General features: G+C 29.2%; 2 protein-coding genes across 2 annotated transcripts in view; both read left to right on the forward strand.

The window, feature by feature from the left end:
- LOC126741564 (uncharacterized) overlaps positions 1 to 14,464 on the forward strand; it is a 36,119-nt gene extending 21,655 nt beyond the window's left edge. The window contains exons 7-8 of the mRNA XM_050448031.1: positions 13,022 to 13,098; positions 13,428 to 14,464. Coding sequence (XP_050303988.1) covers positions 13,022 to 13,098; positions 13,428 to 13,472 — 122 coding nt within the window. The 3' untranslated portion in view covers positions 13,473 to 14,464. The remainder of the gene's footprint in view (positions 1 to 13,021; positions 13,099 to 13,427) is intronic.
- LOC126741565 (uncharacterized) lies at positions 7,686 to 11,709 on the forward strand. Its single transcript, XM_050448032.1, has 3 exons — positions 7,686 to 7,950; positions 8,009 to 8,252; positions 10,643 to 11,709. Exons 1-3 carry the CDS (start codon positions 7,734 to 7,736, stop codon positions 10,926 to 10,928), a joined length of 747 nt encoding a protein of 248 aa, XP_050303989.1. The 5' UTR covers positions 7,686 to 7,733; the 3' UTR covers positions 10,929 to 11,709.
- Positions 14,465 to 14,870: the final 406 nt, after the last annotated feature.

Here is a 14,870-nt window from a genome sequence, read left to right on the forward strand (position 1 = left end):
AATTAATTTAGTTTGTTTCATTTCATATTTGAAGAGTTTGCCTTTTCGGGCTCCAGATACTTTAGATACTATATCTAATAAATATTTTAAAACATGAATATTAGATGACCCTACGGTATAAATATGAAAAGATATATTATTTGCTTGAATGATTTACCGTTTCCGATACAACTCCTTTAGTTCATATTTTGTAACATGAATCTTAGATGCCGCAACAGGTACCCATTCGAAATAAAGGCAAGAATGAACGTTCTTATTTACCGGAATAGAAAAATGTTCTATTCTTTACAGTGCATTTTCCTGAACCAGGTTTCAGTCATACCCAGAATGTTCAAGCTGAGCTTCTCCATTTCTCGTGTAAGACTGGCCAGCTTTCGCACTTCAAACAAACTACGTGTATTTTCTCTGTAAACCGAACTTCAATGGTTTTCTTAGGTTTACTCTTGGGCTTAATATATTTAAAACCGCCCCCCTAGAGATCAGATTGAGAAACTATTTATTTATTACATTTTGAATTTATACGAATTATAACATATGATATTTCTAAAAATTTATCATTTGTTGCCAGATGAGTCAAATTTTAAGATCATCAAGAGCCAATTCAAAATCAACCAAAAGCCAAACAATTACCACCTGTTTTTTGTTCCCTATTTCTTTTTATTCCATTTATTAATCTAAAATTTCTTTAGACCATTACTCAATTTAGTTCATACCTTCTAGCAGTGTCCTTATTAGTTCTACCAATTTCACCTTTCAGTAAACGAAATTAACCCTAATTTAACAAAAATATATAAAAACCGTTAAATAAACTGCATTAAAAACTTTATTGAAATGAACAAAATCCAGTAAAAACCTACAATTTAAAAGCACACTTAAAACGGGTCGACACATCTACTACAGCAAACATTTCGGAAATGTTTTCATCCAAACCAATTTATTGCTCGTAATGTTTTAAGCCACGTTTAATGTGGAGTAATTTTAAAATAATTTTTGCGCGAAAATGCATTACCTCCGAAAATAGGACATTTAATCGATAATAATACGCGCTTCCGTAGCGCACGGGGGTTTTCGAAATGTATACAATAGATTGGAAATAACAATTATTGGGGAATATTAAATTCGAAACAATTAAATTTTAACTAAGTAAATTCGGCCAATCTATTTTTTTTGTTTTAAAATGTAAATATTTTAAATAAAATCTAATTGAAAAATAGTATTTAAAAACAGTAATTTTTTCGTTATTGCACAATAAAAACAAAATAAAAAGGAATTAAAAACAGGCAATATTTTGAAATGTTAACAGTGCATAATTTTTCTTTCTATAAACCAGGAATAAAAGCTTAAATATATTTTTTTACTACTCGAAAAGAACGATTTGATCATTTTGTAAGCTATTTATTTATTATGTTTATATTGTACATATAAATAGGGTGTTATAATCTAAGTATATAGTGTCTGATAATTTAAGATTAAGATCTGAACTAGTAATATATTGAAAAGTAATATGCTTCTTCTTTTTAAAAACTCCGGCACCTTAATCAATGTTAGGGAAGATAAATTATTAAATCAACTTGAAGACATAAATCAACTTTGAGACCAAAGCTTTTCTGGTTATCGTAAATAATAAACTAAAAAAAATAGTATTGATTGATTGGTTATAAACTTAATGATATTGATTTATTTGGATATATTAAGAATCGATTTATCAGTAAACGATAGATTATAAAAGATTAACCTAAAGAATTCAAAGTAGTTAAAGAAAACTAGAATGTAAAAGAAGAGCAAAAGGATCAGAAACAAAGAAAATCTCAATTTGGTACGCGGCAATTACATGCAGTGAGAAACTAGTTACTAATCGAAAAAATAATAATGACGTAAAAGAAAATATTTACGTTGCTATAAGACATGAAACAAGAGTCAAGGTCGATATTCCGTTTGGTAGATTACTTATTCTAGAATTTTGACAATTTAATGCAACGAAAAAATATAGATTAATAATCAAAACTTGAACTTGCTCTTGGTCCAGGCTCAAAAAAAAGAAAAATTAAAGGAAAAGCTAAGTTGGCAGAGTTTTTTTTCATTATTACTCCAGTTATATTAGTAGGTAAAATTTGTAATGAGAAGACCGATAAACTTTATAAAAAGTCACAATTCAAGGATGGGCCAAAAATCAGCTTTCAATTATTGATAATGTATCTAAGTTCAAAATTTAAGGGAAAGCAAGAGGATTGGCACATTTTATAAAAACTACACAATATTGAATAACAGTAATCTAAAAATTTCTCCCATTTCTGAGAATAATAAATAAATCCAAAATGTTGGTTTTGGTCTGTCAAATTAGGTTCCAGATATAGTTTTCGTTTTACAGATCAAAAGCTTTATGAACCAATCTTGATCTAGAAAACCAAGTCTTATAAAACAAAGCATAAAACTTATTATTCAGAGTTAACTACTCATACTCATAATAAAAAGTAATTAACTCAAAACTCACAAATGTTTATGAATCAGATAATAATAATTCCTGTTACAATCACCTATTTAGACCATCATATAACAATACTTCAAAGAGCTATATAAGTTTAAAGAATATAACTTTGAAATTATCCAATAATTATAATTTAAAAAGGAAACTGCTAAATTTAAGTGTTAAAAAAGACGACTTTATGTATAGGTACAGAAAGCCGAGAGTTGCTAAATAGTGGTTACGACAACTTTATAAATAAATAAAGTCACTTTATCATTAATTTTTAATTCAATTTTCTTGATTAGTAAGATCTGCCGGATTTAAATTTCAATTAAGCTTACAAGTGACCTTGTCGTTCATTAATTTTGATCTTTTACAATAAATAGAATAAGGATGGGTATCTACTTATGTTGGCAACATATGGAAAAAACTTTTTTATAATAAGTTTTAGGAAAAAAAGTTATTCTTTATATGAATAATCTAAAACCTAAAATGCAATAATCAAATATCAAATGTTATTAATCATATAGGAGGTTCATAAAATTTTTTAATTTTGCTTACGAGTAAACTACCTAAATTTTTGACAATACTGAAAATTCTAAAGAGGATTTGGTTGGAACCAAAAATGTTGGTCAAATATGTAATTACATTCTGGAAATTTAAAACATATTTTTCTACTTACCGTGCATAAAATACTCACTATTGCGTAAAAAGGAATTTGACGTTTATTTGACATTTAATTTATAATTTGTCAATTTTTTTTTGATTTTGTTTACGCACTAGTCCCGTAAAATAATTTGGTATTTTTGATATTTTTTAATATTTTCTTCAGTAGTAGAAAAAAATTGTGTATGATACACGTCTGTAAAATACCTTTTTTTTATTCATGGGAATTGTCATATTCGCCTACGGCTCATCGACAAATTTCCCATTCATAAAAAAGGATCATTTTACACACTTGTTATATAAATAACCATAATATACCGAACATTTATATTTTTTATTTATTACAAAAAATAATCTTTTCGGTTTGGAAACTTATTTTCGCATAAAAAAAATTAACAATAAAAAATTATCTCTTAATTTTTAATAATCGATTATATACTTATAACCTTTCAATTACTTAATGTCTGTCTCGAAACACTTTAGAGATGCATTTAATTGAATAAATTCATAATAATTAATTATTGTAATAATTTTAACAAACATTATTGGCTATTTGGTAAATGTTAAATGAAGAACGCTGACCTCAGAAAATCTGGATTTATTTGTATAATAAGTAAACGCTTTTTTTTTATCCTTTCTACCTCCGTGGTACATACATACCATCTAGTGTAAAGGTTACTTTTGTGCTGCGTTAGACTATATTAAATGACCTTAATATCAATAAATGTTGATGTAAATTTAATCTCTTTAGGTAAAATCTCAATAAAACTAATTTTTCTTATATTATATTTAAGGATAATCTGATAGAAAACGTTGACTTTACGTGTTTTTACATACATCCTGCACTGACATGAAATTACATATATTGCAACTTTATTTTATTATGCTTAAGTTATTTACTATATCCACCTTTTTTGGCCATTTAAACAACCCTCTTTCATATTATTATATTTTTATTTGTTGCACATCGATACAAAGAAAAACACTAAAACTGCAGAAAACATTGAGTAAATATAATTAAAAGTTGGTTTTATTGAGAAAATCGGTTAAAAAAGCAGACACGCTCTTATGGATTAATCCATAAATCTCTGGGTTTTGTTTTTATGGTAATAAAACAGCCATTATAATCAACCTATATTCAGCAATATAGTATTTATCGGAACACACCTCGCTTGTGCCAAAAATAAAATAATAATTTGGTTCAGTGGCAGCACTTACATATGCAGCGTAGATGTAAAATTAACTAGCAAGTTTATTTAATCGGACTTTTACTGTAAAATATTTTTACTTTAAAGTAAAAGAACTTTGGAAAATTTTAAAAATATTCAGAAAAAAAAACTTGAAAATTAGAAAATATTTAAAGTTTTTTTTCAAATCCCCTTTACTCACAGAATAATTGTTTAAGTTTATTTTTTTTAATATCTATAAAACTTAATTATTTAGAAGAGAAAAGAAAACTTTCATGAAAAGAGAAAAGACTTTAAACTACGGTACTATTGAAGATAAAGGTAAGTAAAGGTTATAATAAGTTGACGAATATCAAAACTTTGAGTTAAGAATTCCTGAAAAAAAAATTTAATTGTCTGATGAAAAAAAAAATTAACCTTCTAAAAAAAAACAAATCAGAATCTAATTTTATAGAAATAGTGCTTTCAAGTAGAAATGTTAGTATCTTAATTTTCTTATAAGAATGCTTTATTTTTTGAGTCAATGATGAGCAATTGCATCGTTCTAAACTGAATTAATATTTCTTTAAAAATATTTATCTTATGTGCACATGCATCAATTGTAATTGAGGGATAATCAAGTGATAGCTTAAGATAATAAGCTGTTTAACTTCCCGGAAAACGTTTGTAAATTCAAATAACGTGAAGGACAGCATAAACAAATCAATTGAAAAGTATTAAACAAAGTGATAAGACGCATATTTATTAGAAAAAATTATTACAATTCGGAGAGTGTAAGTTGTTCATCATATAATTCTAGTATACTCTATCTATAGGTCTATATATAAGAGCTATTTTCATTTTTTTAGGCTTTACATGATTTGAGCTATTATATTTAAATATCGCTTCCAGCAATCTTCGATAGTTGGTAGGTGAAGTGTAAACAAGTCTTACTAGAACTCTCTAAAATAAATTTTGAAAGTGAATATAAATTTTTTTATATTAAGCGATTTTGTCCTTATAATGTTATTTCCATATTGGCTTTACTATAGAAGCTTTGATGATTTTTGTGCATTCTTTTTTAGACTGGAGAGGTACTTTTTTCAGAATCGTTCCAGTTTGTGATATTTTTCTGCGATATATATTGGCGAATGGTAACTGATAGTAAAAATATTGTCCCATTGACAGAGAGTGAAGTCTTGATTTTTGATGATCTTAATTGTACAATAAGCTCATCAACTATTTACCACCGATATAGAACCAACTCACCAGAGCATCGTTTATCATGGACTTATAATAAATCTTTCCTGTTGACAAAACCTTTTCAGTTTTATTACTCTTTGCAGAAGTATCTTTCGCTAACTAAAAGAAAACTCTACTCTACTGGAAATGTAGTACTTTATGTCAACTTTTTCAGATTCTACCAAATATAATGTGCGAGTCACGCCTTGATTTATCTTTAAATGTTATGTGTGTGACTGTGGGATTTTGTTATCAAAAATAGAATAGAGAGCACAGTTTTTGTCCAGTCTGATTTGAATTACTTTTAAATATTATTTGTTGTATGGAATTGAACTTTGCATATTTCATTTCTTAGATTTGGATCTAAAATAAGTTTCCATGTCAAAAAATTGTTAAAAAAAATTTCTTTTAGCCCGGACTATTTCATGGCGATCGTCAATGACGTAATTTAATATTATATAGTGCAATGGAGTCTGGCTCTTTGGTAACCTTTTGCACTGCGACCATTGTTGTTGATCTATTGTACTTCTCCTATCTATTGAATACGTTCGCAAACAGGATCAGCTCCTTCAGTAGGAGTGTCAGCAAATTTTCTTCGCTTAGCGTATATGTAGGTAGAATATTATATGGCCGAGTGCTCCACAATTTGCAATCAAATGTTCCCACCACTCCTCTTCCTCACCGCAGAATCTGCATATGAAGTTTTTGAAGTGAACCAACCTATTGGAGTCATTCCAATGTCGCATTATTTTGGACGACGTCCTTAACATCTGTCTGCTTGGGTCTCATCATCTGGAATCCCTTCAAAAGGTGATTTTAAAGATCAGACCCCAGGATCTACCAAGCAGTCCAAAGACTGGGGACGTTCATCACCCTTTTCTCGGTAAATGGTATAATGGACGTTTTCGCCGCGTTTATAGAGAGCCCCTCCAAATACATGCACCATTTACATGTCATGTTTAGGGCATCTTGCATCCGTTCTGGTTCCCCCTGATTATTACGGAGATATTATCCGCATAACTGATGATGTTGTGGATCCTGATCAGCTCATCCAATACAGACCATAGAAGGCGAGATAGTACCCCGCCCTATGGGCATTCCTAAACATGCAGCTGGTCTATTAGAGAGTGGTATTTCCAAAGAGTACCTCCATCCTGAGATAGCGGTCCAATAATTTGTCTATTGTCTTCAACATAAAAGAGACAAACAGTCAGATAGATTTATTGGTCTGTAGGAATTGGGAGATTCCGGGGGTCTACCCAACCTTGAGTATAAATATTAGGGGTCGCACTATATTCGCCCTCCAAATCCATGGAGCATATAACCATCTCCAAATAGAAGACAGTCTTTCCTCTTGACCACAGTGCCGGAAAAATACCATTGGACCTCAATGACTTAAAAGGCCTAAAAGAATTCACAGCTCATTCTACTTTCTTAAAAGTCTTACTATGTTCCTGATTACTTGCTTTGACGCCCTTCCCTGAAGATGTGAACAATATCGTCAACGATTCTTGACTATAAGATGAATTTTCTTTTTATCCAGGTTTCATTTCAAAGATTAGATTAAAAATAATTTTTTCCGCCTATATCACATTTTACTTGCCAGTAGACATACCTTCAATCATGTTTAAATATTATTTTTCATATGTACTTAACCTTTATATAGACGAAAAGTACTATCTGAAGTTGAATTTTCAGTTAAAAACCTCGATTAAAAGTAAATTTTTCCAGTCTATACCACACTCACTTGGCAGTCGAAATGCCTTGAATCAAGTTTAAATATTATTTTAAATAGATAGTTAAATTATCTCCAGACGAAAAGCGCTATTTCATAGTAATCATCAACGATTCTTACGTCTGAGAAAGATTTCCATGCCTAAAAATAGGTGAGCCATTTTTTTCGCCAAAATATAGATCAAAAATAATACCATAATTTTCTGGAGAAAAACTTGCATATTTTGTTTCATGATTTATAACACGTTTTTGCCATCACTATTTGTACCACTAACGAAATATTTCTCTATATTTAAAATTGAGTTATTTTCAATATTATTATTTTAATCAGTAATTAAAAATCAAGCAGAATCTGCCCGCCCGTGTGTCCAAAATAAACATTTTCATTAAAAACACAAGCTCGCTTATATTTATCAAATCAGTCTAAGATTTGACTTTCAAAGCAAAATATCGGAGGCTGCATGATGTCTAGCAGCGAACTTTTCGAAGGAAAAAATGGATCATTTGTTTGCTTGTGTAAGTCATTTCATGACTCTCGGTGTAATGCAGGCACCTTTCTTAGCCCTCCAATAAGTAGAGAGGCATTAAAACGACTTAATTCGACGTCTAGTCATAGCAGTGCCTCTGATTGGTCTCCTGGTACGCCATGTGAGGTACAAGAAAAACCTCTTGTAAGAGGTAAGTGAGGAAAATAATTTTTTGTATGCTAGTTAATTGAAATGATATTAAATTTTAGGACAGAGGCATCTAAAGAAGGCAATTTCCTTGGAGGAAATATTTTACAAGAAAGGCAATAAAAAACGTAAGCATCTGCAAAGAAGGACGAGCGATTATAATATTAAGAGTTATGAGATTACTTTAGAGCGGAAAAGTTCTAAGAGAAGAAAAAGGTCAAGCCGGTCTAAAAATTCCAATTCTACAAGAGATACTTCACAAGGACAGTGTGATATAGAAAGTGGGCATTTGGATAATAATATTATGTAAGTAAAAAAAATGTTTTATTTTTTAATTATTTTTAAATTTTCTTATGACAATTTTTTTGTGCTGATTTTTATCAATTCATTTTCTACAAATGCATTAACTAAATTTTATAATTTTATTTAACTTACAGATAAATAAAAAATATTTTAAATTTGAAGTGGTTTTAAAAATGAAATAAAATTGGGGGAATTTAATTAAAAAGAAACTTAACGTATCAACTTAACGTAGTCCCAATGAAGGTTTTTTTTTAATTTATGTTGAAACAATTGAAAAAAAGTGATTTTTGGTGCATTTTAAAAATTATTTAAAATTTCTTTCCAATACTATTGAATATAACTTTACTTTTTTTGAAGTTTTCTAGCTTTTCTGTTTAAAATGGAGTTATTGTATAAAGAAATAAGAAAAATCAATATAATTAATGTATTAGGTTTTCCCAGAAATTTCAATAATATACGTTCTTAGGAGAATTTAGATATAATTTTTAATCTTTAAGATTAGACTTTTGATAGGATTTTCGTTTTTGCCTAATTATATTAAATAAATGACTAGCAACTAAAAAATTAATTAATTTGGATAATTTTTCTAACATTTTTAATTATTTTATGCTAAAAGCCCCAAAATTGTAACTCTAAGAACTCTAAACCTACAGTATCAGTTGATGTCTGTAATGTATGTACTTATGGTAATGTGTTTCGCATTAGGGGCATCATCAAACCTATAACAGAAAACCTCATTTTTCTCCCCAAATTATAAGACTTAAAAAGAACACTTACTAGACGTTCAATACAACATTCACAATATTATAGATGTCACTATCCATCCAATTTATTTATATTTTAACAATTGTTAGTTTTTAGCTAGTCATTAAATGTATATTAGGCACCATTTTTTTGGTAAATAGTAGCATGGCTCTCTTCGCTGGGTTTATAGATAGCCCCTCCAAAGTGCACCATTCACATATCATGTTTAAGGCATCCTTTCTGCAATCGTCCCTGCGTACTTCTTCCTGATTATTACGGAGATATCATCCGCATTACTGATGGTTTGTGCCCTCTACGGTTACGGAGCTTTTTCAGGTCATCCACCAATATACACTAACTTAACCCTTAACCCCAGTGATATTGGATTCCGTGGATCCAAGTGAGGCCTTAATCTATATTTGGTTCAGCATGCAGCTGTTCAGCATGCAGCTGATACATCTTACTATAGCCAGATCAGCTCCTCTATTAGAGAGTGCTGTTTCCATTGCAAGGAAGTTCGCGTTGTCGATGTCCATAAATGCACCTGTGTGCACCTGAATCCAAGGATACCCTGTGGCTATTTCCTTCGATTCCAAGGCCTTCTAAGGCCTTGTGCAATGCCGTAGTATTTGATTCTCATGGAGACTACTTACATTCTGAAGTACTGATTCAGTGGTTTCTCCATTATCCTCAACTGAAAAGAGAATATATACTAATTGGCCTGTAAGACTTGGGAGATTCGTCTGACTAAAAGGTATATTATAATATCTTTTGAGTATATTCTGGGAGTATGTGTAAATATATTATTATGCGCAAAAATTTCATAGCACTGTGTTTAATAATAATATCAGTGTTGTCAACAGTAAGTAATATAAGGAGAACATTATAATTGCTCATTTCTTAAATTCCATAAAAGACCTAAAAATAATTTTATAGATGACAAAGATGTGGTGAATATTTGAGACCTAATATTTGCATGTATATAGTTTCACTCTATAAATTGTTACTTTAAAAATATTTTTGTATTGCTATACTAGACATGGTTTGTTGCCTAAAATGTTTTTTTTTATTTCGACAATATTTGTCAAACGTCAATAATTCATGTTATAATTACTTCTAGCTTATACACCCTCAGACAAATAATTTTTTTCCTAGTTTTCACTTTCATACCATTGTAGTGACGATGAAAATCAAGAAATATAAGTTGTCCTTAATATTAGTAAGCAATTGTAATATAAAAAAATTATATCAAACCATTCTTGTATTTCTAACACCTTAATGTAATATTTGCCAATATCGAATTACAAAAGTAAATACAAAAACCATGACTCTTTCTCAGGTTTACTCCCAACTATTTTTGGAAAAATAGCCTGTCGAACCTTTGATAATTAGAACAGAAATGTTTATATATTTTCGTGAGCTAATGTAGTCGATGAAAGACAAAGAATAATTATTATTTTGGCTGTCTGAACAAAGCTTGCCTTAGTTCCGATCAAAACAGTGGAAAATCAATCACGGCATGTTTTTCAGGAAAATTTCTTACCTGAACAATTTTAAAACTGCTTAATTTTTTTTTGTTTACACGAATACGCATACAAAAGATTAAGTTTAATTTTAAATTAAATGTTAATATATGGTATAATTTTTAGGTTTGCAAATAGCTCAAAGAATCTATCGAAGCAAAGCCCTAGATCTAAAGTCCAAGAAGATATTCAGCAATCGATAGAAGAAGTTTCTCGACATAAACGGAGAAGAAGAATTATAAACATTATTCTTGCTGTTTATTTTTTTATATTTTGTATTAGTATATTGTCTGTAGTAGTCACATTGACGCACCAGAGTACTACTACGATTATTGGAAAGAATTCAACGAAGAATCTCACTTATTACACTTTTTCACCAAAATCAGATGTTTTGTTAGAGGATATTAGTTAGAAGCTTACATATTTAGTAAAAAAAATTATAATTGATATTGACAATTTCAAATAATTTTTTAGACATTTTTTCAGTTTTCTTTAAAGACTTTTTAAATGTATGCAAAGCAAGAAGATAATAATACTGCTGATATTGGGAGGAATGGGGAGATTTAATCCAGATTTAGAGCAAATATCCATTACAAGAAACGTAATATTTTAATGCGGTAATTTATATTTCAAGGTTTTTTTGAATGTACCTAAATTTCACCTAATTGAAAACTCTGGAAGTGGGTCTCTAAGAACTCTTTGGATTTTAAATTATTCAGAAAATGGAACACAACATTGGAATTTTTATTATTGAGAATTGTTGAATTTTCTAATGACATTGATCCTAGTTTAGACATTGACCCTATTTTTAAATAATTAGGGTAGCAAATTATAGTACATTCACAACCAAGAGCCCAGGGAAAAACAAATCTATACGCTCTCTCAACTGCAAGCTAAATTTTACGGTAGGTTGCCTAATTACAAACGATGAAGGGTTGTTTATGTAGGGCCTTTTCGTTGTGAATCGACTATAGCATTAAAAGTATACGTAATATTATCTTAGGACATCACATAAATTGACTATTAGAATATTGATCTAAATTTAATTAAACCGGATTAATCATTATCTAACAAGCAACTAATGCTGAGAGCACAAGTATTATTGTCCATATTTGGTTCCTTTATGTAGTTATTTTATAAAGAAATATAATTTGTTTTAGAAAAATATAAGTAATATATTTCTCTACAAAGACTGCAAGCAGATTTTTTTTATTGTAACTTAATTAATTATCACAAATTATAGTACATTATACTTTGCTCCTATATTCATTTGTACTGTGACGCCATCCTAGTCATGCTCCAAAACATGAATTAAGGTCACTACTGGAAACGACTAGAAACCTTTTTTTAAATTTAAACTTTATTCAGTTAGCGCTGTAAGTTAAATGACAAAAAAATAAGTAAGTCGAGATATTCCCGACTGCTTTCCGAGTTATGAAAAAGTTCCGACTCACCTATCATTTTGTTCAAGCAACCCATGATACCCATTAAGGTATTTGGATCCAAAAAGGTAAACTATTCAAACATATGTGAATTAAAAAAGCAATGGAAATTAAACTAAATAAATTGCCACATAAAAATTAAAGTCTATATCATCAGTCATTTTAGAGGTATAGTTTATTACCTCTAAAATGATAGATATCCTCTTCTGTTGTATGTTCGCGTACTTGCAAAGCAAAATATCACTTGTATCTGTTATATTTGTTGGACAGAAATAACAGTAGCCATTTACAACCATTTTTATGACCTGTCATTTGTAAGGGTTCAAGTTAATCCTATTTCTTTTCGACCTGTTTACCAATATACTCAATTCCAACTTTAACTTTAACTCCATACAGCTTCAAATTATCAGCGACCAGTGAACGACCCGATCTAATATTATTTTCCATTTGAAAGACTTAAGAGTATTGGCACGCAGTGAGAGGCACACCAGATGGGACTAATGAAACTCATCTGAAAGAAAATTACCTATTTTACTAAGCTGGCATCTTTTTATCGGAAAAATATTTAAACTTTTTTGATAACTGAAATTTGACCGAGTGTCTCATACGCTCAAAGGCCTTTGAATAAGCCCAGTATATACTGTCAACTGAATCAAGTTGGTAACTGTTTGGATCAGTGTCGATGATTACATAAGACTTCATCCTTTTAGTGTATCGTCATTATTAAGATAAAATTAGAAGATAGATGGTATGTACATTGATTTCACGACGACTTTCGACGCTATAAATATTTTTTTTTTTACATTTTACTAGAAAGAACTTGAATCGTGAAGTAATTAAATGAATTGTTTTAAATTCAAAAGATTATTAGATAGACATGTTTAATATAACATACTTACAAATTATTAAAATAGCTTGTTTTCAATCAATCAAGAAGTAAAAGATATTTTGGATTGCAATATTATTAAATAGATGGCAATGAAACCCTGCATTATTAACCTAAAAAAAATCAACGTTTTATTATTGTTATAATTTATTAAAGTTATATTTATTCTAATTTTAGTTCGAGAAGAAAATGAAAAACTAATAAACTCTCTTTCTGCCAATGCCAGCGTGTCACTGACGCCCGTCCATTCTGATGTAAGTCATATTTATGCATTAAATAAGGTTTGCTTACACATTTGATAGATTCGATATTTACGTATATATACGGTAACAAAATATTAACTAGTAAAAAACTATAAATATTTTAATTTGCCATCAATATTTCATGTTATTTGTTTTACTTCACTTTTTGTACGATGCTCTTTCTTTATATTCGATACATTCACAACAAATTTAAAGCAATCAGGAAAGCTCCAGTATGATATTCCGAATGAATATTATCAGTTTATATGGTCCGAATAAGTATTCTACATAGATCAGACCATTAAAACTAGTTGTAATTACAAGTTTTTGATGTTTTATAGGACTCGAAGGCAGAAAAGTTATACGTCTTAAATGGAGTGACGTAGGTGCCACGACGATATCATAAATATTTGATTAGATAATATGTTCATTAAGCAGGGTGCGTTAAGACTATACTTTATATTTAATTATTAAAACAAGAATGTTTTGTTTTGGCTAAAATTGGTATCAGTTATTCATTAATTATTAGGTTGCAATTATTCATCAAGGAGCTCAAATGGCCATTCTGTACAGCTTTACTACAAATGAATCATAGCACATTATTTTAAAATATTATAATTTAGAAAGTATCACCAGGTCTGATATCTAATTAAGTTAATTAAAATGGAAAAAGTTCATAATTACAAATGTTCAATATATCCTATTAATTTATCGCTAGTGGCGTGGTATCACGGCTTTGGCATGCAACATGTCTGGTTATGTTGTCTTAGGTTATGTTGTTTATGCTACCATTAACACTTGTATTATCGCTATTTGCTTTTTCGTGATTCTTTTATAGTAACATGAATTTTAATACCTAATGGAATGGGAAGAGCCTGTAGAGTTAGCTAAGTATGTTATCAATCATTAATCCGTCAATTTCTAGAGTTTGGATATACTGTTTTTGGGTGTACTTTTCAGATAATCAAATGATGATCCAAAAAAAAACCGTTTATACTAAAATTAATTGTAAATATTATTTTATGAGGTTTATGGACACCCTGGATAATATCATTTAAAATGTGAATGTTTTGTATGATTTTTTGTTTGACCTAATTTTTATATGATTAGAATGAATCTTAGAATTGTATTTGTACTTTAATAAATAGATTTTTATGTGGCATAAAAAAATTTATTTAAAAAAATAGGAACTAAAAAATACTATTATAGGGTTTTTTATACAATGAATTGCGTTTTTTACAATGTTTTAATTAACTACTAATATCTGTTGCAAGAACATTTAAAAAGTTTGTGTATGTCATTTGTTAGCAGATTTTTGTATAATTAGGTTATGAATGGAAAGGCTAGTCCTAAAAACACGTTTTAAATATAGTTTTCTTTGAGCGATATATTTACTTTTTAGCCTAAATTCAATGGCATTCAAAGAGTATATATTGCAAAAATAGGCCTTCTTCCTAATTTGTTATCATTTAATAAGACTTTTTTAATAAGAAATACTACAATCAATACTGTAGATAATTATTCGACTTAAAATGTGTTTTTAGTCATTCTGAGTATATACTATTTGATTAGTAAATAAGTCGGTGTCATTAAAATGTCTTTCATATTAGAGAAGTATACGTATGTGGTCATAATAATTTTTAAAAAAATTTACATTTATTGTAACTAATAATTGTAGCTTAGGATGCTCACTAATTATATATGTTCTATAAAAAAGTTACATTGGTAAAAAAAGTTTGTAAGGTGTTGCTCAATGTACGTGTTTTGTATGAAGTCCAAATTTA

The sequence above is a fragment of the Anthonomus grandis genome, chromosome 10 (genome assembly GCF_022605725.1).
Source record: "Anthonomus grandis grandis chromosome 10, icAntGran1.3, whole genome shotgun sequence".
Classification (NCBI taxonomy): domain Eukaryota; kingdom Metazoa; phylum Arthropoda; class Insecta; order Coleoptera; family Curculionidae; genus Anthonomus; species Anthonomus grandis.